At 59.4% G+C, this 24,987-nt stretch overlaps 1 protein-coding gene across 3 annotated transcripts in view; it reads right to left on the reverse strand.

Annotated features, from left to right (window-relative positions):
* The window catches only part of SDK2 (sidekick cell adhesion molecule 2), a 201,357-nt gene that overhangs the window by 62,408 nt on the left and 113,962 nt on the right, over nt 1-24,987 (reverse strand). For all 3 annotated transcript variants that reach the window (XM_059671072.1, XM_059671071.1, XM_059671070.1), the window contains exons 4-12: nt 20,656-20,803; nt 14,577-14,710; nt 9,222-9,333; nt 7,928-8,118; nt 7,739-7,822; nt 5,936-6,130; nt 4,394-4,510; nt 2,741-2,908; nt 1,651-1,753 (exon numbers count right to left, since the gene is read on the reverse strand). In XM_059671072.1, the coding sequence (XP_059527055.1) occupies nt 1,651-1,753; nt 2,741-2,908; nt 4,394-4,510; nt 5,936-6,130; nt 7,739-7,822; nt 7,928-8,118; nt 9,222-9,333; nt 14,577-14,710; nt 20,656-20,803 (1,252 nt within the window). The remainder of the gene's footprint in view (nt 1-1,650; nt 1,754-2,740; nt 2,909-4,393; nt 4,511-5,935; nt 6,131-7,738; nt 7,823-7,927; nt 8,119-9,221; nt 9,334-14,576; nt 14,711-20,655; nt 20,804-24,987) is intronic.

Below are 24,987 nucleotides of genomic sequence, written 5' to 3' on the forward strand. Positions count from 1 at the left end.
GGCCGCCACCGGTCTCTGGGGCTGGTCTCTGGGAAGGGTGCAGCGGCAGCCAGAGCAGCCTGCTGTCCATCCCTGTGGGAGGATGCGCGTCCGTCCAGGAGGGTCAGCACAGTAAGTCATTATCGGTCATTCACCTTCGGTTCAGGTCCAGGGCCAAGCCTGGCTGCTTTTAGCCGGAAGTCATGCCCAGGGGCCGGCACCAAAGAGCCGGCAGAAAGGTCTTCTCCCCACGAGGTGACGAGGTCAGCGCTGGACAGAGCATGGACTCTCCGCCCAGGCTACACTGTGCAATTAGTTGGATGAGAATCCCGAGAGCCACGCGTCACTGGGACAAAATGACCTCAGTGCCCAAAACATCACGTTCGCTTTGGCCGGTCGGCACGAACGGGGACCTGAGAAATGGCCCACGTGCCCGTGTCTGACAGTAAGACGTCTCTCCTCTGGAATGGTTCTTGGGGAAGACACCCATCACTGCCATGAGCTCGCGTGGGCGGCCAGCTCCGGGAAGGCACGCCGTGTGCAGGGTTCGGGATCGTCTGTGGACGACGTTCCAGCCACATCTGTGCGGTTTCCAGGCTCCCTTTGGCAATGGCGCTCGCACCACACGACGACGGTCCCCAAGGGTCGGTGTTGGAAGTTAAAGGAGCTGTTTCTCAGACTGGGGCCCGAGATGGATCCTCGGAGAGAGGTTTTGGTCTCAGAGTCTAGTAGCCCTTATGCCAACCTTGGCTTCCAGGGTCCCTACGGTGTGGCCGGACAGACTGTTGTATGCGGAGTGGCCACCAGATGGCGCCCCAGGATGCAGTTGCCTCTGGAGTGTCGGGGCTGTTACTCCAGGAGGCATCAGTGCCGGGCCCTCCACGCCCAGTGGTACTGCCCATACAATACAGACGCCACACGGAGGGAACAGTTACTTCCAAGGAAGCAGTTAAAATTTTTTACTTGGCATCCCAAAGGCACAGTTTCTCCTGGTTTTAGTTCCCAAAGCCCTCCCGAGGTTGGCCCCCAGGGGTCTTCACCCCAAGCTTGGGGGGGGGGGTGGGTCCCAGATTTTCAGCCTTTCTTGGCTGCTTCTGTCCCGAACTGCCTCTCCAGAGGGTTCCACAGGGGGTGCTAGTTGCCTCCAGTCCGCATAGCTCGTGGCCCAGGCGAATGGTGGGGGTGACTCAGTTTGGGCACTTGCCCCTCCCGTGTGTGTCCCAGGACCTCTCCTGGCCCGGCCCTATCCCTTCTCCCACACCTGCTCATCCAGACCCTCTGCTGTCCACTTAGCAGGCGGAGGGGTCTGGGAGAGCCAGCAGCCCAATGCCCCTTTCTCCCCTCTTCTTCCCTCCTTCCTCCATTTCCCCACACCCCTTCCTCTCTCCCTCTCCCTCTGACATGGCCCAGTTCAGTTCCAGCTCACTCTGCTCCCCAAGCATTTACGCAGCGCCCCCGACACCCCAGCCCTGCACCAGGTCTGTAAATGCCCCCCCCCAGCCCCGAGGATGCTCTGTGCCCTGCACCAGGTCTGTAAATGCCCCCCCCCCAGGATGCTCTGTGGCCCCACAGGCAATACTCACCTCCTTGGTGCAGACACTCGCCCAGCTACCAGCCACCCTCAAAGCCGCCCTCCCCTTGGCCTCCCTGGGGCCACAGCAGAGGGAGTACCTGATGGTCACCCGGGGGTCGTGGGCCACGCCACACACCATGGAGGCCTGGGTGCCCTTGATGACACTCTGGTCCTGGGGCGGCCTGGTGATGCGGGTCCGGGCTGAAAGACAGCAGGGGGGTGGCGGTGAGAGGAGGGGCGGGCGCCAGAGTCACAGGCGAGAGGCAGGGGTTGGGAAGGTGTCGGCAGGCGACCCAGGCTGCGTGGCTGGACTTGTGTGTGGGGGGGATGAAGGCAGACCAACAGGTGGACAGGAAGACGACAGCGAGTGTCCCCGGACGTTAAAAAGGCACCGTGCTTCCCTGGGACCTGGAATCTCGGGAGCCACGTGCATAGCGGGGGCTCGTTTAGCGGTGCTCCCACACACCGTGCGCAGGCTAGAACACCAGAAATCTGGGGATGGTCAGCGTCCTCTTCCCAGCACACGAGTGGTCCAGGCAAAGCAAACGTAGGATCAACTGCTTCCTGCTCTAGTGCGCTGCTCACTGGGCCACCGCCACGCAGTCCGCCCAGGAGCCCCACAGCTGTGTCTGTCTCGGGTGCGGACCCCCAGTGTCGGGGTGCAGGCAGAGCGTTGGAAAGGACTCGGGAAGTTTCCTTAGAGCAGGGGTCAGCTAACGACAGTCTGGGGTCACGCCCAGGGGCTGTCTGGGTGAGCACACGTGGGCGGGACCCCAGGCACGGCCATGGATTAAGTAGCGTCCATGGTACTTTCCCGATGAGACCGAAGCGTTAGTTGAGGAGTTGCGACCGCCTGGCCCACAAGCCTGAAGTATTTACACTCTGGCCGGTCACAGCAAACGCTGGCTGGTTTCTGCCTAAAGCGCATGCAGACAGCTGCCCGGCACCGCCGCGTTCTCTCTACTCGGCCAAGCTGGGCGCAGCCCTCGGACCCGCGGCATCGTCCACGGCGCCTGGCTTCCTGGTCCCTCTCCTCGGAATGAATGAGTGTGAGTCCCTCTTGTAAGAAGCGCCCTGGCCGGACAGGCGCGGGCACGTGGAGGGGCCGGCGGTGTGAGCGTGCGCTCTGCGGGGCCGCGGGGCTTGGCGCACACTCACGCACAGACGTGTATCGCCCCGCACACTCACCCCACACGACCAGGTCCGCGGAGGCTTCGTCCACCCCCCGAGAGTTGGTGGCCAGGCAGGTGTAGGTCCCGGCGTCCGAGATGCGCGCGGGGCTGAGGAGCAGGCTGCCCGACTCCAGGAGCGTGAAGCGAGGCAGCTGGACGGAGCCGCTGGCCAGGATGCGCTCCCCTGCGGGCAGCATGGGGTGGGCTCAGGGGGCAGCCCAGACCACACCCCCCACTCCTCCCTCCTGGACTGCCCTGGCGGGGAGAGAGGGGGTCAGGCAGGCTCCCAGCTTTGGAAAGGCCGGGACTGGGGTGGTGGCCAGGCTGCGGGGCGGTGAGGCTCCTGACTGGTGACAGCCCAGGGCACAGGGTCACAGAGCCGGCCGGCAGCCGGGAGCCCAGGTCTCCTGACGCCTCTCGCCCACCACACTGTCTGCCCTTCAGCAGGGCAGGCCAGGGACTGTCTCGAGGCAGCTGGCACCTGGGCGGGGGTGGGGGAGGGCAGACAGCTCTGACGAGGTGGTGACAGGCATCCTGCGGAGGATGCTGCTGCAGAGTCACCTTCAGGGAGCGGAGGACCCTGGTGGGTGGGTGGGAGCAGCCAGGAGTGGGGGTGGGGGATGGAGAGGGACGGGGACAGCCCTCCCTGTGCAGGGGGACCTAGGGAGGCCTGGCGCCTGGAGTCAGAGAAAGAGAGAGAGAGAGAGAGAGAGAGAGAGAGAGAGAGAGAGAGAGAGAGAGAGAGAGAGGATGTGCTGTGAGCGAGCCTGGGAGGGCAGGTTTTCGTGGCTGTCTCTATTTAAAAAAAAACCCCACCTGTCCGTATAGGGGGAGATTCTTCAGGCAGGCCTGCGGGTAGGTGTGTCTGTTTGCACACGTGTGCAGACACACTGAACTAGCGAGCGTGTTAGGTATGTGTGTCTAGTTCCGTGTCTAGGCACATGCCTGGGTGCGGTGACTTTCGTCCCACACATACTGACTGGGCACCTACTATGTGCCAGGCTCTGCTCTAGGCTCCACGGAGACAGCAGTGGACACAGCTGACAGCCCTGCCTTCGCAGGGAGGTGGCAATAAGCAAAGTAAGCGATCGTGTGTATTGGACGCCAGGGAATACGGCGGGCGGGCCGTGAGGAGGGCCTGGGGCACGGGGGGTGGGCGTGTCCCATGGGGGAGGTGCCTCTGAGCCGAGGCTTGGAGGTATGTGTGTGTACATGTGTGCACATGTGTGTACATGGGAGAGCTGTGAAGGGGAATGTGAGACACAGAGGGACAGGAGGCACACAGAGTGGGTGGACTTAGGTGGGCGGCTGGGATTTGCTGGCTCAGGCGTCCGGAGCCCTCCTACCTGCACGGACACCCACAGAACACTAGCCAGGGAGCATGCCACCCCGAAGCACACTGTCCCCATTACAGGGGGGACCTGAGGCTCAGGGGGCCTGAACAGCTCGCCCAAGGCCACAGGTCTCGGAGACGCTGAGCTGTGCCCTGAGCCTGGCGGGTGGTGGGTAGGGGGCACTCACTGGGGTGTGACAGGTGCCCCCTTGAGTTGTGCCGCGGGACCTTCACAACTGTACCTGGGACCCCCCCCAACCTGGCTGGCTCCAGACTGGCACGGAGGACTGCCCATGCCCACTCCCGGCCCCCCCAAAGCAGACCAGTCTCATCTACCTTTCTGCCAGGTGATGGCCGGCCTCGGGGCCCCCGACGTCTCGCAGGCCAGCACCACGGACATGCCGTCAATCACCGTGCTGTCCAGGGGGCCCCTGGTGATGTTGGGGGCGATGCCTGTGAAGGGAGACAGCGGGGCCGCTCAGCTGCAGCTGGGAGGGCCCCCCCTGGTGTGGGCCTCTCTCCCCCCGTGGGGGAAGGCTGCAGGGGCCTCATAGGGTGGCAGCAACGGGAAGGGGCCGGGAGGACCCTCAAGGGCTCCCCACGTCACCCACCCCACGGAAGGACCCAGGTGACGCCAGTTCCCACCCTGCCTTGCTTCTCACGCCTCCCTGTGGGGGAAACTGAGGACTCCCAAGAGCAGCTCACACCCCCATGACCAGGTAAATGGATTCACCATCATTAAACATGACATTGAGGCTCTGGTTTCTTAAAACAGAGAACAGTTATGGCCGATCGGACATGACCACTGTATGAGAGGCCGGCCACCGAGCCCAGCCGCCTGGGTGGGCCCTGCCTCCTCAACGTCAGAGCAGACGCTTTCTGTCCCTTTCCCTGACCTTGGCCCACGCGGAACCCCCTGCCCAGGCAGGTGTGGGTGCAGGGCTCCAACACGGACCGGCCCCGGCCAGGCTCATGGAAGCGGCAGGCTCGGTGGCAGCCCTCCTGCCCATCCCGCCTTGGGGGCGACCCAGCTCCTCTCTGCCCGTGGCCTCTGTGGCCTGGTGACCAGCCCTGGTGCGGAGATGAGGCCCCAGCAGATGTGGCATCTGCAGAGCTTCTGTGTGGCCACTAATAGTGCCACCCGAGGGCCAAGGCAGCTCCACTCAGGGGGCAGGGCCACTATTATCACCCCAAAGCGACGCCTGGGGGACGGGATTGGCGAGTCAGGGAGCTGAGGTTAAAGTGCTGGCTCCTGCCTGGCCAGCATAGCTTGGTGGTTGAGCATCGACCTATGAGCCAGGAGGTCAGGGTTCCATTCCCGGTCAGGGTTCCATTCCCGGTCAGGGCACATGCCCGGGTTGTGGGCTCGATCCCCAGTGTGGGGCGTGTAGGAGGCAGCCGATCAATGATTCTCTCTCATCATTGATGTTTCTCTCTCTCCCTCTCCCTTCCTCTCTGAACCAATATATATATAAATAAAGTGCTGGTTCTCCTCTTTGGAGAAGCGAACAGGTCGGCTGGGCAGGGACAGGCCGCGTCAGCCTGCAGGCAGGGAACCGGGGCAGCTGGGATGCCCGAGCCTCTCAGAGCCCGTCCTCGGCCAGGACACTGGGAGGGTGCATGGGGACCGAGGCCTCCTCTGGGCACTGGATGCGGGGCTGCGGGAGCAGTGGGTGTAAGTGGTTTGTGCCACCCCTCTTCCCCAGCTGCTGCCTGGGATGTGCTCTGGGGCTGTCTCTGTCCCCAGGGGCCCGGCTCGGAGCAGAGCTGGTCCTGGCTGGGAGGGGCTCTGGGCCCTGTCTCTGTCCCCAGGGGCCTGGCTCGGAGCAGAGCTGGTCCTGGCTGGGAGGGGCTCCGGGCGGGGCGGGAGGGACTTACTGGTGACGGCCAGGTAGGTGGACGTCTGCACCTCGCCGGCGGAGTTGCGGGCAAAGCACTGGAACATGCCCGTGTCGTCGGGCACCAGCCCGCTGATCTGCAGGCCCCCGTCGCCGCGCTGCCGGAAGCGGCTCAGCCTCGCCACCTCCACCACGGCCGCGTCCTTGTACCAGGTGACGGAGGGCGGGGGCACACCTGGGGAGAGGGGGACCCTGTCAGCCGCCAGCCTCCCTCCCTCACTCCCACCTGAGGGGTGCACAGTGGAGGCCCGGCGTCTGTGAGCGGGTCCCTGGGTGACTTGGTTTCTAGAATCTTCTCGGACGGGCAGGACTCGCCCTGGGAGAGGGGGAGGATGTTCTCAAATTCTTAGAGAGCAGGGGCTCCAAGACAATTTTAAATGTCCCGGATTCGTTCAGCTTGGGGATGCTGGATTGGCCAAACGAGACATTTTTTCCTGAAACATTTAGCAGAGATTCTTGTGCGTCAGGGAACCTCCCGCTGGGAGTGGGTCCCCCAACCCCACGCGACCACAGAGCCCACACCAAGGAGCACACAGAGGGGACCAGGACTCCTCGGGGACCCCCAGAAGCCCCTGTACATGGTCTGCACGACGGAGTAAAGGGGGGCTCCCTTTGTCTCTCAGCCTTCTCACAGGTACCCCCAATCCCCCCTACTCTACCTCCGGGCCTCTCTGCTCAAATGTAACTTCCCTAGAGAGCTCCCCACATCTGTTCAAAAGTGCACCCTGGCTCTGTGCCCCCAAAGCCCGCCTGCGTTTCCTCGCTAGCGCTTTGTACCCCGACATTCCATGGCCCCGTATTGCATCCACTCAATGATGCACGTTCCTTCACGTCGTAACGTCTGCGAGAGCAGGCCGCCTCCCCGTCGACAGCACGTCATAATTTAATTGGCGGTCTTTTTTGTTTCTCAGTGGTACATAAAATAATGGGGCGTCTTACGACCCCTGGCATTTTAGATGAGAGGAAATGAGGCATCTTTATTTGTTTCTTGGATTGTCTGCCCGCCTCACAGGAACGTCAGTTTCCTACAGCAGGGCCCTCCTGGCTGTTCGGTTCCTCCTGTATCTTCCCCAGCCCCGGGAACAGCGTTCAGCACAGGGCGAGCCGTCGGAAAAAATGGTTGTTGATTGAATGCATGAATCTCGCCTCCCCCAGGTGGGTCCCCCCTCCCCGTCACTCCCTGCCTGCCTGAGCTACATTCTGCCTCTCTGCTCATTATGAGGTCACGTCCCACCTGGCCCCCGAGTTCATCCTGGTTTCGGGCTGTGTTTTGGCTCAGCTGCCCCAGAAGGAGGGAGGGTGGCGATGGGAAAAGCAGAAATTCTCTGGGAGCTCTGACAGGGGGGTCAAGTAGAAATGGTGGGGGTTGGGGGGGGGGGGGAAGAGGGAACAACATAACCCAGAAACCAGGCGGACCTTCCGAGGCACATGCAGGGCGAGATGCACCCACGTCCTCCTAGCTCTGACATGCCGGTAATTGGGCAGTGTCGACAACTCTCCAATTATGGGCAATTTGGGCCTGTCACCTATTCTGAAATCACAGTAATTTGGGTTCGTCTGTAACCCTCAAGTTATGATAACCTAGGTGGACTCCCAGGCCCGAGATTAAGGTAATTTGGCCTGTTTGTTTCCCGAGGTGTCTGCTCACAGCCAGACTGACTCTCTGCCCAATGATGGTGCCTGGAGAAGGAGGTGGAGCTGAGAAAAGTCCGTGACAGAGACAGGAGAGGCTGAAGGTTCGGGGGTCCTTGTCCCCCTTCATCCACGCCGCCTGCCGCATTACCTTTGGCTCGACAGGGAATGTCCACCACTTTCTCCATCTCTGCTGTGATGTGTCTCTCCGGCTCCTTGACAAACTGAGGTGGTTCTGCAGGAAGAAAGACAGGGGAGGGGATCAGAGCCATGCTCCTTATGATATAACCATGCTGCCCCTACCCTTTTGGGACCCCCCAGCGGCCCCGCCCCGTCTCACCCAGCACAGACAGGTAGGCTCCACGGACGACGGAGGGGACGCTGCTGCTGCGCAGCACGGCCTCGCACTCGTAGAAGCCGGCGTCGCTGCCCGTGGGGTTGGGGATGGTGAGCCGGCGGTTGTAGTCGCTGATACCGCCTGACAGCAGCACCCCATCCTTCTTCCAAAGGATGTGCAGCTTGATCAGGGGCCTGGAGCGGGGGAGGGAGCAGGCACTCAGCCACAGGGACTTCCGGAGGCCGGAGGGCAGGCAGGGGTGAGGAGTGAGGCCCGGGGCCAGGCCGCCTGGGTTTGCCCAGCCTCCTGGCATTTTCTAAGCCCTTAGGCAAGTTCCTTTAGTGCTCTGGGCCTCAGTTTCCTCATCTGTAGAATGGGGCAGCCGTGCTCAGCGGGGCTGGGGTGAAGGTGAATGCATGAACGCAGTGGCAGCCCCCGGAACAGGCCCCGCCCGGGAATAACTCAGTGCCTGGGGCTCCGAGAGCTGGAAGCTTCCTTCATGGGGAACCTTTCTCCTCTGCCCTCCCCGGGCACCAGGCCCCGAATGTAACTCAGCAGACGGACAGGACATGGTTACAGGCCAGGGAAGCACCCAAAGTGTGGAGATGGGGAGACACAGGCAGGTGGATGGATGTACCCATCCCCCAACTTCAATGGGGTGAGGATGGGAGCAGAGCCCTTTCCCACCACACCCCACCCCGGCACCCCTAAGGCTCCCTGAGACTGGGTTTGCCCGGCTCTCCTGTTTGGCACCTGGTGGATCCCCGAAGGCCAATCTGCCGGGGGAGGGGGGTGTTGGTGTTAGTTCCACAGGGTGTTTAGAAGGTCCATGAAAGGGGGTTCCGTGGCCGAGCAGGTTTGGGCAACAGTGGCATGCGTGCCGTGAGGCAGGCTCCTCACTGCGGGTCTCCTGCATCGTTGTTACTGCACAGCCTTCAGGCACTCGGCTGCACCTGGTGGCCTTGCCCACGCCCATGAGACACCTGGGCCCCGAGGGGCGGACTCGCAGAAACGCTGCTCCCTGCAGGGTCGTGCTCTCCGGGAGCCTCCGCCGGGGTGACCTCAGGGTCACTGGTCTCCCCCCACCCATCACGTCCCTCATCCCTTGGGAGCAGGACCCAGGAGTCAGGGCAGGCTGGGCTCAGCACCCCTCTGTCCTTCCTTCGGACTGAATACCCTTTCTCCTTTCACGGGTTCTCATATGACACCCCAGGGCCTTCCTGAATTCCGACAGGTCTCCTTGGAGCAGCCCCTGGGTGGGGAGTGAAGGGGGAGGGGGAGGGGAGGCACTGCCCACCTGGCGTTGGCCACGCACTCCATGGTCACCTCCGAGGTCCCGGCCACCACGCTGGTGTTCTTGGGAGGAATGATGATGGTCGGGGCGATGGGGTCTGCAGGCCCCCCTACATCTGGGGAGAGGTCAGGTGTTAGCCGGGAAGAGCCAAAATCCCATCTCTGCCCAGCGCCTGCTAGAGGCGGACGCCAGGCAGACACCCATCCTTTTCCGGTGGGCGGGTGGCCGCAGGGCAGCCACCCGAGCAGCCCAAGCTGAACCTCCGGACACTGACCCCAGGGACCCCTCACCTCTCCTCCTCCTCTGCTGAGGGGTCTCCACAGAGACCCACTGGAGACCTCCAGGGCCGTCCCCGCTCCCCCTGCAGTCACGCCTCCCCTCGTCCCCCGGTCCTGTGTGAGGCCTCCACATCCTTCCCCACCTACGTTTATCTCGCTGGCTTCCTCCCTCTAGTTCAGCCTCTTCCACCAGAACGCACCCCCCCTGTACTGGTTTGAACAGTGTTTCCCCAAATTCACGCCCACAGCAGCTACGCGTGGAAAAGGGGTCTTTGCAGAAGCGAGCAGGCTACGACGGGGCCCTTTTGCATCGGGCTGGGCCCTCTGCCCGATAGGACACGTCCCGATAAGAAGAGGGTGACTCAGACACAGCCACCCGGGGAGGGGAAGGCAGGTGTGGACAGAGGCCGAGATGGGAGTGATGCATCTACAAGCCAAGGAAACCAAGGATCGCCGGGGCCAGCGGAAGGGAGGGGAGGCGCGGAAGGCTCCTGGGCCTGCAGACCCCTTGCTTTCAGACATCTGGCCTCCAGAATTGCGAGAGAATGAAATTCTGGGATCGGCCTCTCAGGCGGGGGCACCTTGTTACGGCAGCTCCGGAAACTCATACCTTGCTGTGGCCAGAACCTCACGGATCTTCGCTTGCGGCTGAACTGTGCCTCCCCTTAAATCCCCATGTTGAAGCCCTAACCCCCAGGAGACTGTATTTGGAGATGGACGACTTAGGAGGAAACTGGGTTCAATGAGGTCACTAGGAAGGGTCTCTCGCTCTCTCTCTCTCTGTCTCTGCCATGTGAGGACACAGTGAGAAGGCGGCTGTCTGCAAGCCAGGAAGAGAGCCCTCCCTGGGAACTGACTATGCTGGGGCCCTGATCTTGGCCTTCCAGACGGTGAGGTATACATGTCTGTGGTTGTTACAGGAGCCTGGGCTGACCCAGACAGTCTTGCACTCCTCCCCTCTCCCACATCTCCAGCACAAGAAATGCTGTCTGGCACACAGTAGGTGCTCAAATACATTTGTCAGGTGAACAAGTGAATGAACTATCGACGTACTAACCCAGGGTTGATGGTGAGAACTGAGCAGGAGTGGGCTTCATTAAAACGAAACACCCCGGCCGGTATGGCTCAGTGGTTGAGCATTGACCTATGCACCAAGAGGTCACCGGTTTGATTCCCAGCCAGGGCACACGCCTGGGTTGCAGGCTTGATCCCCAGTGCAGGGGGCAGCTGATGGATGTGGATATTTCTCTCTCATCAATGTTTCTGTCTCTCTCTATCCTTCACCCTTCCCCTCTCTAAAATCAATAAAAACAAAACAAAACCAAAATAACCAAAGCCTCCTCAGAGAGGCAGTGCCCTTTCCTTTAAGAAGTGGCCGAGTCTTAATCTTTGTGGGGCAGGGTAGCCCCGATATTGGCGGAAACCCCAATATCCCCTGCACGCCTGTTCGGGCTCCTGAAAATACAACCGAGGACTTTTCTCCCACAGAAAATGACCCGTCTCCCCGGTCCCCATCCAGGAGGCTGGGAGGTGGCAGGCCCCATGGCACACACAGCCTGGGCGGCAGCGATAGATCGGTCATCCTTGATGGGGAGGCTCGCGGGGCTCCACCGCCATCCCGGCCACCCCGGTCAGCCCTGCGCAGGTCTTCCCGCCTGTGCTCAAGGCCTGGCTGGGAAAGGTCCAAGTCGAATGGGAATAAAATGTCAAAAATAAAGTAAAATGAAGGGGGGAAGAAAAGAAGCGTATAAAATAAAATAATTGCAACAATATAAAAGCCTATGTAGGGGCCATAAAATGCGATCCGATTGAAGGCTGCTGATATAGCTGAATCCATAAAAGTGTACTCTACGGTGTTTATTATATCTGGGTGCGCAGGTACCCAGATGGATGGGGCCCAAGGAGGTGACAGGCGGGGCCCGAGCGGTGCCCCACAGTGTAGCCAGGGGAGTAGAGCCCTTGGAGTTTAAAAATACAAGACTGCCCCCGGGCCTCGGGCCGGCTTGGTGGCTTTGGGAGAGTAGAGGAGAGATATTGACCCTCCATCCCACCCCAGGGACCCTGAAGCTCATGCCCAGGCCCAGGCGGCAGCCTACAGGGCTCAAAGGGAGGGACAGGCAGTGGCTGGGGACCCTGGACCAGAGAAGGGGGGGCCTGGGGTTCAGGGAGACCTGGTTCAACACCCCTATCTGCTCCCGAGCTGAGCTGGTCTGGTGAGTGCAGACTATCAACACATAGTAGGTGCTCAATAAACGACAGACAGTCCTTCCTCCTGGGGATGTGCCTGGGACACTGGGGCGAACCGGAGTAAAGGAGGGGCGTCTTTCATGCGAGCTCCTGATGTGACAGCCTCGGGGCGGGAGGAAGCAGAGGGGCTCCCCCCACTCCGGCCAAGCTGGATCCTGCCGCCCCAGGACGATTTTGGTCACAGGCACAACGAGGGGCACCCACTGAGATCCAGTCTCCCAGAGTCACCTCCTTTGATCCTCCCAACTCCACTGGGCCAGGGGCATCCATTACAGCCGAGGAAACAGGCTCAGGGACCACGTGACTCACCTGGACCACAGTCACCTGAGGGCTGGTGGGTGGGTGGGTAGCTGCTTCCCTCCGGGGCAGGTGCCAGCTGCCCACGAGCCAGGGCCTGACCTCCCAACCCAGCCCGGGACCACGGACCGCAGGTGGCTGTGAGCTCTGGCAATGTGTGCCCGGTGCCCCTTTGATTTAATGGGATTTAATTTAAAATAATTTGCATTTAATTAAAAACAGGCCCCCGAATCAGTTACCAGAACCCTTTAAGTAAGCCTGGAGCAAGCTGGTACACGGCCCCGCCTCCCCAGCCATAAATTTTCTGAAATCTAAACCCAGGCCGCGTAGGTCAGGTGAAAATTTTGCGTCCAGATTGAGATGCGTGGCAAGGGTAAAACACATGTATTTTGAAGGCACCGTATGAAAAAAAAACAACCAATGTAAAGTATCGCATGGCTATGTTCCAGTATGGATTGTCCGTTACCATGGTACTATTTTAGATACGTTGGGCTAAGTAAAATATAATACAATATTAATTTCTCATCCCTTTTTGAAAAAAGTTCGGCTACTGTCAAATATTAAGTAGCGTATGTAGCTCACATTGTATTTCTATTGGGCAGCGCAGGTCTGATCCTTCGGGGTGGGGCCACCCCCCAGGGATGGACGTTTTCAGGAGTGTGACAATGTGACAGGCCGTGTGAGGTCACCGGGGTTACACCTGGGCAGGGACAACACCTGGGGCCACTGGCCTGGCTCCGAAGAGCGTGGGCATCCCTGGGAGGGCTGCTGAGAAGCTGAGCTGCCAGAGCAGAGGAGGGAAGGGGGTGGTGGGGGAGGAGCGGAGGGAGGGGTGGCCCTGGGGGGAGGGGTGGCCCTGGGGGGAGGGCTGGCCCTGGGGGGATAAACGTGAGGAGCTGGCGGTGGCAGTGGCGGCTACGAGGCATTTGCTGGGAGTACAGGCTGACAGCAGGCACGCAGGGATGTGTGTCAGTGACAGGCACAGGGTTTTGAGGCACAGTCGCTTGTGGGAGGAGAAATTAACTGAAAACCAGCTGATTCCGCTCCCATCCGGTACCAGGCACACATCACTGCGTGAGAGCAGGAGGCGAGGGGCAACGGGGTGGGAGAGACAGACAGCTGGGGAGGCTCGGTGGACGCGGGGTCCAGAGGGGCCCTGCCTGCCTCCCGTGGGGCGTTAACATGGAGCAAAGAGGGGACAGTCCGCAGTCGGCCAGGAGATTGGGCGCAGGGGGGGGAACACGGATGGAACGGGAGGCTCCGACTTCTGGTCTCAGGGGAGCGTGTGTCACCCAGGACGACGGCTGGCCTTGACCTGGACCATGAACCTTGCTTCCTACCAATCACTGGACGCCCCTGGACCCTAGGTGTCCTGACCACTGAAAAACATCTGGGGATAAACACGTCCCTCTGGCGGTTAAATTCCTTTCCCCACAGGAACAGGTCATGGGCTAGACCGTGACCCTGGCCCCAGGTCAACGTCAGAGGTGACACCGCGACCCAGATAGGCCAGCCCCCAGAATGCAACCTCCTCCCTGCATCCAGGTCTCTCTTTAGGCAGACTGGAACCTGGGGTGCAGGAGAGAGAACTGACAGAGGCCGGGGTCAGAGGAAGGACACGGGAAGGCCCATGCTGCCCGCACCCTCCTCTTGCTGCTGGCGGGTGTGTCCCAGAGGCACCGCGATGATAAATGAGACTTGGGTTTGGAGCAGGGGTGGGACAGATGTGCAGAGGCGGGAACATCTGGCTCCCCAGCTTGTGTGGTTGCTCAGCTGCTGCGGGAAGCTCTGGCCTCATCTCGCACACGCTGTGGTTCCTGGCCCCGGGCGGGCTGCAGGGTGGCTCCCACCTCCTCGATCCCAGGGATGGGGCCGGGAGGGAGGGGGCCAGCCGGGCTGGGAGCACATCACAGCATCTCCATCTTGGAGTACACTGGCTCGGAGATCACTGGCTCGGAGTACACGCCTCTTTGCCAAAGGAAGCTCAAGGAGACACCCTTTTAATTGCTACCCTCTGCTGCCTCGGGGAGGGCTGGGCCCCTCCGTTCCAGGGCACCGGGTGGTCTCTGGGGACGGGTGACGAGGTGCTTCCAGACAGGAGTGCGGCCGGCAGCTGTGTCCCCGCAGCGAGGACGGCCTGGCTCCGGGTATAAGCTGCACTTGTACGTGCCAGCTGAGCACAGGCGGTTAGTGTATTTGTTTAAAGAGGAGCTCCCCACCTCCTGGCCGCTCTCCCTGTCTGCACCTGAGCTCAGGGTGGCGCAGTCCACGAATGTCACCCTCCCCTCCACCCCACGGCCTCCCTGGCCCTGCTGACTGCCAAGCCTGGCGTCCCCTCTCCTGAGGCAGCGTCTCAGACTTGTCATGGGAATGGGGTCCCCAACGCAGCCCCCTCCTTGCCTGTTTCTGACACTCCACCCCGGCTGAGTCTCCCCCTCCAGCACCATCCATTCCATCTTTCCCATGACCCCCCCGAGCGCCATTCCCAAGACTTCATGTCAGCTCTGCACCCGCCCCAGGCCCGCTGTGTACTTACTCTCCACGGCGAGAGCGATGGGCTGGCTGGTCTTGTTGTCCCCGTTCTTGTCGTTCACAGCCTGCACGTAGTAGCGGCCGGCGTCCGGAGCCACCGTGGACAGGATGACCAGGGTGTTCTCCATGGTGATGGCTCTGGGAAAGGGAACAGGACTCGGCTGACAGGGCCCGAGGGGCTCTCGGCACCGGGGATGGAGCGAGGGCAGGAGCTGGTGGTTCCAGGGCCCCTTCTCCAGCCCACCTCCCCGAACCACGTCCTCCTGCAACCCACCCACACTTAGTGTGTAGAGAACACGCTGCCAGTGCTGGGGACCAGACCCCAATACAGCACGTGTCCAGAGTCCCAGACCGCCGTCCACAGGAGGCTCCCTGTCCCCACCCCACGCCTGGGCTGCGGGCTGTGCCCACAAGGTCCCTGGGACGTCTGCCCTTTCCTGTCACAGCATCGATGGCTATGTGGGTGCGTGGTTAGCGCTGTGGATGCACCAGGGGCACCCAGACACCTGAAGAAGTGTCCTAGGATGAATGAATGAATGGATAAATGATAAATGATAATGAATGAATGATGAATGAGTGATGAATGAATGAATGGATGAACGATGAGCAATGATGTTAAATTTAGAAATGAACAGGACCATTCCAGAATCAGTGCCTTATCCTCATCCTAAATTTGTCTAGGTTGACCCAAAGGCCACAGGTCGCCAGGAGCATGGACTTCTGGGGTTCACATCCCCCACCAGCCCCCCCTCATGGGACCAGTGTCCACCTCCCCAAAGCTGGTCAAAGGAGTGGATGGGCTGGGCTGGTGGAGAGGGAAAAAGGAGGTGGCCGGGCAGTGGGGTGCAGATGTGGGCTGTGGGCTCCCAGTCCGGCTCCCTCTGCGGGGACCCCCTCACACAGCCCCTCAGCACCCGGGTCTGCAGGCAGGACAAAGGGCTTGTCCGGGCGGGCAGCTGGGGAGCCCATTGGATGTGGGTGAAGCCGTGCCGGGGGCACTGCCCACGCTGCTCCGCTGTCATCTCCGCTCACCCACTCTCCCCGTGACAGACAGAGCCATTAGTTTGTCAAGTCGATCTCGGATTTTAATGCGATGTGCCCGAGACAGCTGTTAAATATCCTTAATGTTAGTTTAACAAGGACACATCCAGTTGAATTCTTTTCAAATTTTCCCATTAGGTGAATGTTACAGAGTTTTAAACAAGCTCTCAAACAAACAGCCCCGTGAATGCCTCTCCAGCCGCTCCCCCAGCCAGGCTGGCTGGGGCCCCCTCACTCCTGTGTGTTTGGGGGTTCATGTGCAGTCTGGGGGAGTTCCCAGCAGGGCGCTGGGAAGTAGGAAGGCAATGCCCTCCTGCCCCAATTCTTGGGCGCCCTAATGCTGCCCCTGTCTTTTTTTCTGAGCGCTTGTAACCTCCAGCTAATGCGGGGATGGAGGTGGGACAGAGTGAGGCTAAAAAACTTAAAAAGCAACGAAAACGGGCCAGGATGGTGACCATTTTCCCACCTGGGACTCCCTTCAGTGGAGCCTGTGGGTGGGCGAGGGTTGGGGGAGGGAGGCTGGGCTCTGGCCGGGGCAAGGGGTGAGCTCAGGAACGGAGCTCTGGCCCAGCCCCTAAGGAGCACGCAGCCCCTTCCTCTCTGGGCCTCAGTCTCCCCCTCTGAGCAAGGGGTGGCAGCACGTGTTCCTGAGGGTTCCTTCCAGCCCCGAGGGCGGGGGCTCTGGTTCCGGTCCCTGCTTCTGCTCTGTGTCCATTTGGTCCGCGGCATCCCCCTCCCTCTCACACAGCCCTCACCTGGCACCAGGTCCAGGCTCAGGACTGACCCGATGAGCAGCTATGCGCTTGGACCACAGGGGTTGCAGCCTCCCAGCCACTCCCACTGCCACGGGAGCGGGTGGAAGGAAGCCTGGGGCGGGAGGGCGCACCGGGCGCTGGTCCCACGGTCCCGTTCACCTGCCTGTCGGGAGCCCCCTGTTGGCGTCCAGGGAAGGAAGTTCCGCTTCCAGTTCCTTCTCTCCTTGACCAGGAAGCCCCCACCCCCACCCCCTTCCTCTCCCTTTAGCTACACGTTGTCTATGTCATGACCCATCCTTCTAGGCCCGTGGTCTCCACCAGGGGTGGCTCTGCCCTCCAGGCGACCCGGGCAGCGTCGGAACAACATCTGGCTGCCACCGCTGTGGGGCTGTGCCCAGCACCTGTGGCGGGGGTCAGGGCGCTGCTAGCCCACGGTGCGCCGCACGGCGGGAATTTGTTGGGCCCCAAATGTCCCTGTGTCGTGGCTGAGATGCCCTGTCCTAGGTGGGGTGGCATCCGTGGTGGCAGATACGGTCGCTGCCCACTTCAATTTCAGGTGCCCCCTCCACAGGGTCGGGTAGCCGCTGAGAAGTCAGGGGCCGCCCTTCCCAACCCCCAGCCCCCTGGAATCTGGGGGCGGGGGGCAATGTGGCTGAGCTAGTGGGGTGTCTCAGCCTGGACCACAGAATCCCCTGCGTGATCCCCATGTTCTTGCTGCCCCCCTGTCAGAGCAGAACAACTGGGAAGCCCAGTGTCGATGACGACACAGCTCCCACCAACCAGGGTCCCCCAGTGACTGGAGAGGAGCACCCCTCCCGCCCCGCGCCCGTGGTGGTGGGCCTTTACTAAATAAACATCTATGGTCCGGGGGCCTGTCTGTTACTGCAGCTAGCGGTGCCTGGACCAGCACCCACAGGCCGGGGTTTGAGTTCTGGCTGCGGAGTGGGACAGGAGGCACAGAGGCTGGGAAGTGATAATGACCTTTGCCCTGCCCTCCCTCTACCCTCAGTAGGAGGGGGGGGGGCAATAAAAAAGGGTCCCTGGGCTCACAGCCCCCTTCAGCATGACCGGCCGCTCCACAGATGGTTCAGGAACCACCCTGGACCTCACTTCCCAAGTGCACAAAGCTGTTCTGGCCCTCGGCCCTCGCCCCCCCCGCACCCCCATGCACCCGCGCTGAAAGAAGCCCGGAGTTTTCTGGGGCTTGGCCGGCAGGGCTCAGCTCTCCGGCTGGGGGGGGGGGGGGGCTGGGTTCTATTTTTAGGCATCCTCCTCCGGTTTCAATTTGCCAGGTCCCCCCACCCAGCCTGCGTCTGCTACTTCTCTTAAGTCAGCTTATTTCCCCGGCTCCAGGGGGCCCAATGGATCATTTAATTAAGAATAAAATAAATCATCCCAGAACCTGCCCAAAGCCCCCAGCACCGGCTGTTAGGAACCTGGTCTGCGGAGCACGGGGGATGGGCGAGGTGCTGCTGATCACCGGCTGTGCCGGGCAGAGAGCAGCCCTGGCCTGCACCCCCCTCCGGCCAGCGGCATTCATCAGATAGGTATCTCTGGCAAACAGACACCAGAGAATTTCCTACCAGGAACCTTTCCTCCCGGTTATGAGTATTAATCCGCTGTAATTGCCGAGATAACATCACCCCGGCGCGCTATCGTGCTCGGAAGGCGTGTGGAGAAGGTGGGAGCCTGCGCGTGCTCCCTAAGGCCTTCTGCCCTGGTGCCCGGGCTGCTGGGGATGAAAGGCGGGTGAGGACAGAGGCCAGGAATGAGAAGAGGAGGTGGGAAGGTGCCGGGCAAGGGATGATGGGAGTGAGGATGCAGACAGGGTTCCACCTATCACAGCACCTGTGGTAGGTAAGGGCCCACGTGTCCCCTCCTGCAGCCACGGCACCTGCTGTCAATCTCTCATGGTCTGGACAGGCACTCATGGGACCTGAGTTTCCCACTGAGTCTGAAGGAGGCCTCAGGCTCCTTCTCCACAGGGCATTCCAGGGAGCCACGACTAAGTGATGGGCTTGCAGGATGCCACCCCTGATACGCCTCGGACACGTGAGATAACGTCAGAAAGGGGTTAGGGAGGGGCGAGGACTCACCACCTGCCTCAGCACCCGTGTGACCAGCATTCTACAGTTCAACCTCACTGTCTGCGTTAACGGTTGACCGTGCTCTTTTGGCTTATTGAACCGTGACTAGGTTTAAGGGAGCATCTGGCTCACACAGCCTGAGGCCCCCTGCTACCCTGTGATGGGTTTGGCTCTAATTCTCCCCCCAGTTCTGCATCCACAGCCTCTGCCATGTGACGTCCGGGCCCTCTCAACCAAAGGCAGAGTCAGTTCCCCTGCTTCGTGAGTCTGAGTTCTGCCACGTGACTTTCTTTGACCAATGGGAGGTGAGCAGAGGCTTGAAAACGATCTGATTCTGCTTCTCTCCTGCTCCTTCGCAGTTGCCAGGAGAGGAGGATGCTAGGATAGGCTGGCTGGAGGGGGAGCCGCGTGGAGCACAGATGAGTCACCCGGCCATGCTGATCCGTCAATAGCCAGCCAAACCGGCCAAGGGACAGAGCCCAGCCACCATCACCAATCTGCAGATTCATTATGACAAATAAATGCTTCTTGTTTCAGGCCCCTGGGACCATTTGTTACGCAGCATTATCATGTCTGTAGGTAACTGATACATTCTAGGACAGTGGTTCTCCACTGCATATTGGAATCACTGGGGAGCACTTAAAAATCCCGATGCCAAGGTACATCTCATTGAATGAGGTCAGAATTGGGGGGGGAGGATCTGAAGATCAGTATATGTTAAAGTGTCCCAAATGACTTCAAGAGGTCACCAGGTTGAGAATCACTATACCAGGACCAATTCTTTCCAAGGGCAATCACTTGTTCCATGTTGTCCCCATATCTTTGACCCTCTTCTCACACAATGTCTACGTAAGACAGAATTAAGGATCTGAGTCTGGAGTCGGCAAGCCTGGAACCCGCTGTGCTGAGATCTGGCAAAGTCGTTAAACTTTGGGGGCTAGACTTTGCCATCTGTAAAATGGGGATAAAACCAGCCCCCTCATAGGGTAGTCCTGAGCGTCATTCATTCCACACATGTTTCTGGAGCGTGCACTCCACTGGGGAGTGAGAAGGGAAGGAGAGAGAGGTGTCTTCCTTGGAGGTGCTCCCCTGTCCCAGAGGGGAGGGTGAGGTATGGAGTGTGCTTAACCAGTCAACTGCCACGTGTCCAAAACGGAAACCATCCCCACACGCCACGATATTTTGAATTTAATTTAAAAAACAAACTTGCGATGAATGCTATAAAAATAAATATATTACTCACAATTTGGGCGTTCTTGAATGTTTTTCAGTTGGAAATTCTCATGGAAAGTGACTTTTTTAAAAGCGTCTCTAGACGCTCATGGCATACAGAGGGTTAACCCAGGCCCCTAAATGACAGCCACTGTGATGACCCTTACGCTTCTCTCATTACACGTCCTGGTCCCCAAAGAGGCAAGAACCGTCCTTCTCAGCTCCTGCTTCCTACAGAGGCAGGCCGGCTCCACCTACCGCTCCTGCCCCAGGAGACCCGGACAAGGTGTCCCTCTCCTTTCCCGGGAGAGGGGCGAGGGGGAGCCCGGAAGGGAGAGCCTGGCTGGCTCCAGGCCCCGAGGGGGTCGGGAGGGCGGGCGTGTCCCAGGAGGAAATGCTTGCCCCGCGCCCTCTGTGGAGGTGCTGGCTCCTTCGCTCCTGCCCACAAGCCAGGCCGCCACCACCGACGCCCTGGGCCACACAGAGGGGTTTTGTTAGGGCTGAAAGAGCCGTGTGTTCTCTCCCTGCCGGGCCCCTGGCCTCACCTCCTCCCAGCAGCCAAAACACACAGAGCCCGGGCACACCATGGACCCCCAGGAACCCCGCACACCGGAAACACCCAGGGGCCGGCACCCGTCGGGGCGATGCCAGCCCGCGGCCGGAGTCCTGGGCCTGGACCGCAGCGAGGGCGCCTCTGCCCGTGCCTGCCTGTTTGGGTTTGGTGAGCGCTCTGGGAGGCAGGATTACGCTCCAGCCGAGAAGGGGGCCAGCGCCCGGGATTCCCCAGGAGGGCGACCTTGCTTCCTGCTCCCCGTCTTTGCACGCACATTCCCAGAAAGGCCCTCGTGAGCCACACGCTGTCCTGGGGGAGGTCCCCAGGCTGCTGTGTCCCAGGAGGGCTGTGAGCAGCTGCCGCTGCGAAAGGGCCCCACCTCCCTCCCAGGGCAAGGCGCCCCCTTTCCCGTGGCTCCCCGAGCCGGGTGCTCACATGCGGCTGCTGGGTGGGATCTTGCGGCCATCCCGGAACCAGGTCACCTGCGGCCGCGGGAAGCTGGCGATGCGGGGGGCGCGGATGACGGCGGCTTCTCCGTGGGACACGCTCTGGCGCTTCTCGCCCTCCTCAAAGCTCCCCATGTCTGCGGAGGGAAGAGCACAGGCGGGGTCAGGGGTCGGGGAGGTGGCAGAGACTGGCCACTCCTGGGGAGGGAGTGGTGACTGTGGAGGGGAGATGCCGGCAGTATGACCAGGGCGCAGGGTGACACCACGCTCAGACCAACCCTCATGACCTCACCACCCCATCTATCACGTGCCCTGCCTTGGACTTTTGGGGTTACATCCATTTCTACCCATACATATCCATGAAGCAACGGACTGGTCCCACAGTCATGAGAGTCTGGTCGTTATTCCACACACTTTGCAACTGAAATACTGCCCACATGGGCTCAGGGAGCCCGGGCACGCCGCGGAAGGGGCAGAGTCAGGGTTTGACTCTGTCCCAGGTCATGTGGCCATGGAAGGGGCAGTGGCAGGATTTGAACTTGGATCCTCAGAATCTGGAGTCAGGCCAGGCTGTCCCTCAGCCCTGCCCTCCAGATGCTCCTGCTTGAAGTCCAGCCGCCATGTCGGAAGGAAGCTCAATCTAGCCCCCACAGACATGGGAACAGCTCACGTGGGAAGGAACCGAGGGCCCCAGGTGACAGCCAGCGTCAACACAAACACGTGAGTGAGCATGTGGGCCCTCAGATGACCTTTGCCCCTGGTCTTCGAAACCTCAGTCATCACAGAGCCCAGACAGGCTGCCCCTACTCTGCTCTGTCCAGAGTCAAGGCCCCCAGAGTCTTGATCGTAAGAAATGATCGCGCTACACCATCATGCTTTGGCCTACGGGGTCATGTAGCCATAGAAATCGGAAGAGTACGTTAACGTGCTAAACACAATACCTTGTATTTGTAGTGTTAAAATAATAGAATCCTACATATTTTTTCAAAGTTTCGTGTCAGCATCAACCTCTTCAACAAAGATGACCCCACACGACCCAACCAGAATCAAAGAACAAGGACGCGTTGGACACGGACCCAGCGCCAGGTTCACTTTCAGGTGGGCGTGGCCGGCACCGTCTCACTGAATCGTCACGACAACACGAGAAGCTCCACGTTGATAAACAAACATTTTTAGCTGTTGATTAATTGCTATTACTCGGCTCTGCCTGTAAAGAACTGCGTCAGTAAATCACCTCGATTCCAGTTCTTACAATAATTTTATCTATTTAAAAAACTTTTCACAGGACTCTGAAGATATATTTGAACAATTTGAAGCAATTTCATGGTAATAGTGTTTCTTTTTCCTCTCTGCAGTTTTATTAGCTCCATTTCGTCAGCGAGGAAATTAAAGCTCATGGAGATGGAGTGGCTGATCCGGTGCTAAGCGGTGAGGGCTGGGCAGGGCCCGCGCGCCAACCTGGCCCCCCTGCCCGCTCCCTCGCCGCCTCTCTCATGACTCACACGCGGCATTAACATTCTTCATGCACATTCTTTATCTCTTCCTACTACAGTGTCAGCTGTGAGAGGCTGTGATATTCCGTGGTACGCATGAGCGAACCCCTACAAGACACCCGGCCCCGGGCTCTCTCTAAGCTCACCCGGTGCCAGCATGCATGACTCGTACTGAGCCCCTCCGCGGGCCAGGCAGGCTCTGTGGCACCAAAGGGCCCTGGCCCTGGCCTCCGGGAGCTTCGAGTCTGGCCAGGGAGACAGGATGAGCAAGCCAACTCACAGACAAACGTTCAGGGACATAGAGGACGGCTGTGAGGAAGAAGGAACAGGGTCCTTGCCTGACAGGCAGCAGAGGGAACCTCCTGTAGATGGAGGTGGGAGAGGCTCCCTTCACGGAGAGACATGCATGAAGAGCAGGAGTTAGCTGTGTGTGTGTGTGTGTGTGTGTGTGTGTGTGTGTGTGTGAGTTGTTGGGGGGGGGGGGGCTGATGGTCTGGGGGGAAGGGAGGATGTGAAGGCTAGGAGGTCGGAGAGAAGGGCCCGTGAGAGGAAATGAAAGAAGGCCAGTAGGGCAGGGGCATGGGTCTGTTCAGTGGATGGATAAATGATGGATAGATGGATGGATGGATGGATGGCTGGATGGATGGATGGATGGAGGAAGGGTGGGTGGATGGGAGGAGGAATGAGGGATGGAGGCATGGAAAATTGTCTTCATGTATGTACATCTGAATGTATGTGTAAGTTTGCATGGTAGGATGTGTGTATATGCATGTGCATGCATGTGTGTTTGTATGTATGCATGTATAGATGTATGGTGGATGGATGAAGGAAGGGCACAGCTGGCCTAGGTCCAAGTTCTGCAGTTGACACTGCCCTGCACCTTTCCGTCCCACAGTCCCCCTGCCTCTCCATGGCTCTCAGGTCTGTACCCTCCCATCCTCCCCACTTCACTCTGTCAGATGGGCTTCCTGGTCTGCCAGGAGCCTGTGCCCCAGCGCTTGGTCCCGGGCACGGCCAGGCACGGACTGACCAGCAGCAGCAGGGCCGCCAGGAGGGAGTCACTCAGGCAGCCGTGCAGGGGAAAGGAGAGGAGAGAGGGCCACAGCTCCAGGGCCGGGCCCGGGTCCCCTGGGAGAGCTCCCTGGCACTGAGGTAGACACAGGGGCTGCTGCACCTCCTCTCCTGCACTCGCGGCTAATACACCTGCGTGCCCTGCAGCGCTGATCCAACTGCCCCCACCAATCCCCGGAGCCAGCAGCGTGGGCCTGGGCGCAGCTGGAGGCAGCCTCCCAATGCTCCCTGACGTCTTGGTTGCAGCTGAAAAGGCCTGGGAAGGAGGCATTCTGCTTCAGAATCTACTCATCGCTTTTATTTATTCTTAAAGCCGTTCTTACCATGAAATATGTCATTACACACAAAAGAGCGAATATAATTATAGGCATCATTTAAAGGAGAATAGAACAAACACTCGTGTACCCAGCACCCAGCTCCGGACCGGAACTCTGACAAACCTCGTCCCGCCCCGCTGCGCCCCTCCCAGGCACATTCTCTCCCTCTCCAGAGGGAGGGAATGCCATGTCAATCATGCATCGCCCTCCACCCCCCAGGTTTCAGCACCTTTAGACACCTCTGTAAACAATTATGGCTAATTTAGTCGGTTGCTAAGCCCTTTGTACCTGAGAACATGCTGTGTCGTCTACTGTGACTCGCTTTGTTGTACAACATATTTTTGGTTTTTTTTTAATTTTTTTTTTTTTATTGCTTAAAGTATTACAAAGGGTATTACATATGTGTCCATTTTATCCCCCCCGCCCTAGACAGTCCCCTAGCCTCCCCTATCACCCAGTGTCTTATGTCCATTGGTTATGCTTATATGCATGCATACAAGTCCTTTAGTTGATCTCTTACCCCCCTACCTCCTGCCCCCCAACCCTCCCCGGCCTTCCCGCTGCAGTTTGACAATCTGTTTGAGGCAGCTCTGCCTCTGTATCTATTATTGTTCAAAAGTTTATAATGGTCTCTATTGTCCATGAATGAGTGAGATCATGTGGTATTTTTCCTTTATTGACTGGCTTATTTCACTTAGCATAATGCTCTCCAGATCCATCCATGACGTTGCAAATGGTACGAGTTCCTTCCTTTTTACAGCAGCATAGTATTCCATCGTGTAGATGTACCACAGTTTTCTAATCCATTCATCTACTGATGGGCACTTAGGCTGCTTCCAAATCTTAGCTATGGTGAATTGTGCTATTGTGCAACACATTTTTGGAGCCCCATCGACGTCCCTGCACCTAGCTTAGTCGTTTTCACGGCTGCATGGAGCCGTGGATGGAGGCAGCACAGCGCCGCGGCAGGTTGGGCTGGTGTCCGTGGCTGCCTGGCCTGCTAAGAACCATCTCCTGCAGCTAAGAGAGTCCCCAGAGTATGAGCCTAAAGGTGCACTGCTGGCTTGCAGGCTGTGCACATGGTAATTTTACAAGATAATGCCAAACTGCTTTCCAAATCGGCACCAATTTTCCTATTCACGCTGCCACCAGCGCAGATGGGAGCTACTGCCGATGCTTGGTCTTCTAGACTCCTTGGGTTTGGCCAATCTGGTGGGCATGAGGTGGCATTTCATAGTGGTTTTATTTGTTTATTATAAAACAATGCTGCTCCGTCTAATCAGATGGTATCATGCCACTGCCCCCAACCACTATTCTGAGTAACAGCCAAAGTACCAACCACATCTTAGCATGCCACCGTCTGTCCCCAGCACCTCACTTCCTCAGCCACATCTTTGACTCTCCACGTCCCACACTCTGCTCCAGCCACCCTGGCCTCAG

Source organism: Myotis daubentonii, chromosome 16 (genome assembly GCF_963259705.1).
Source record: "Myotis daubentonii chromosome 16, mMyoDau2.1, whole genome shotgun sequence".
NCBI classification, from domain to species: Eukaryota; Metazoa; Chordata; class Mammalia; order Chiroptera; family Vespertilionidae; genus Myotis; species Myotis daubentonii.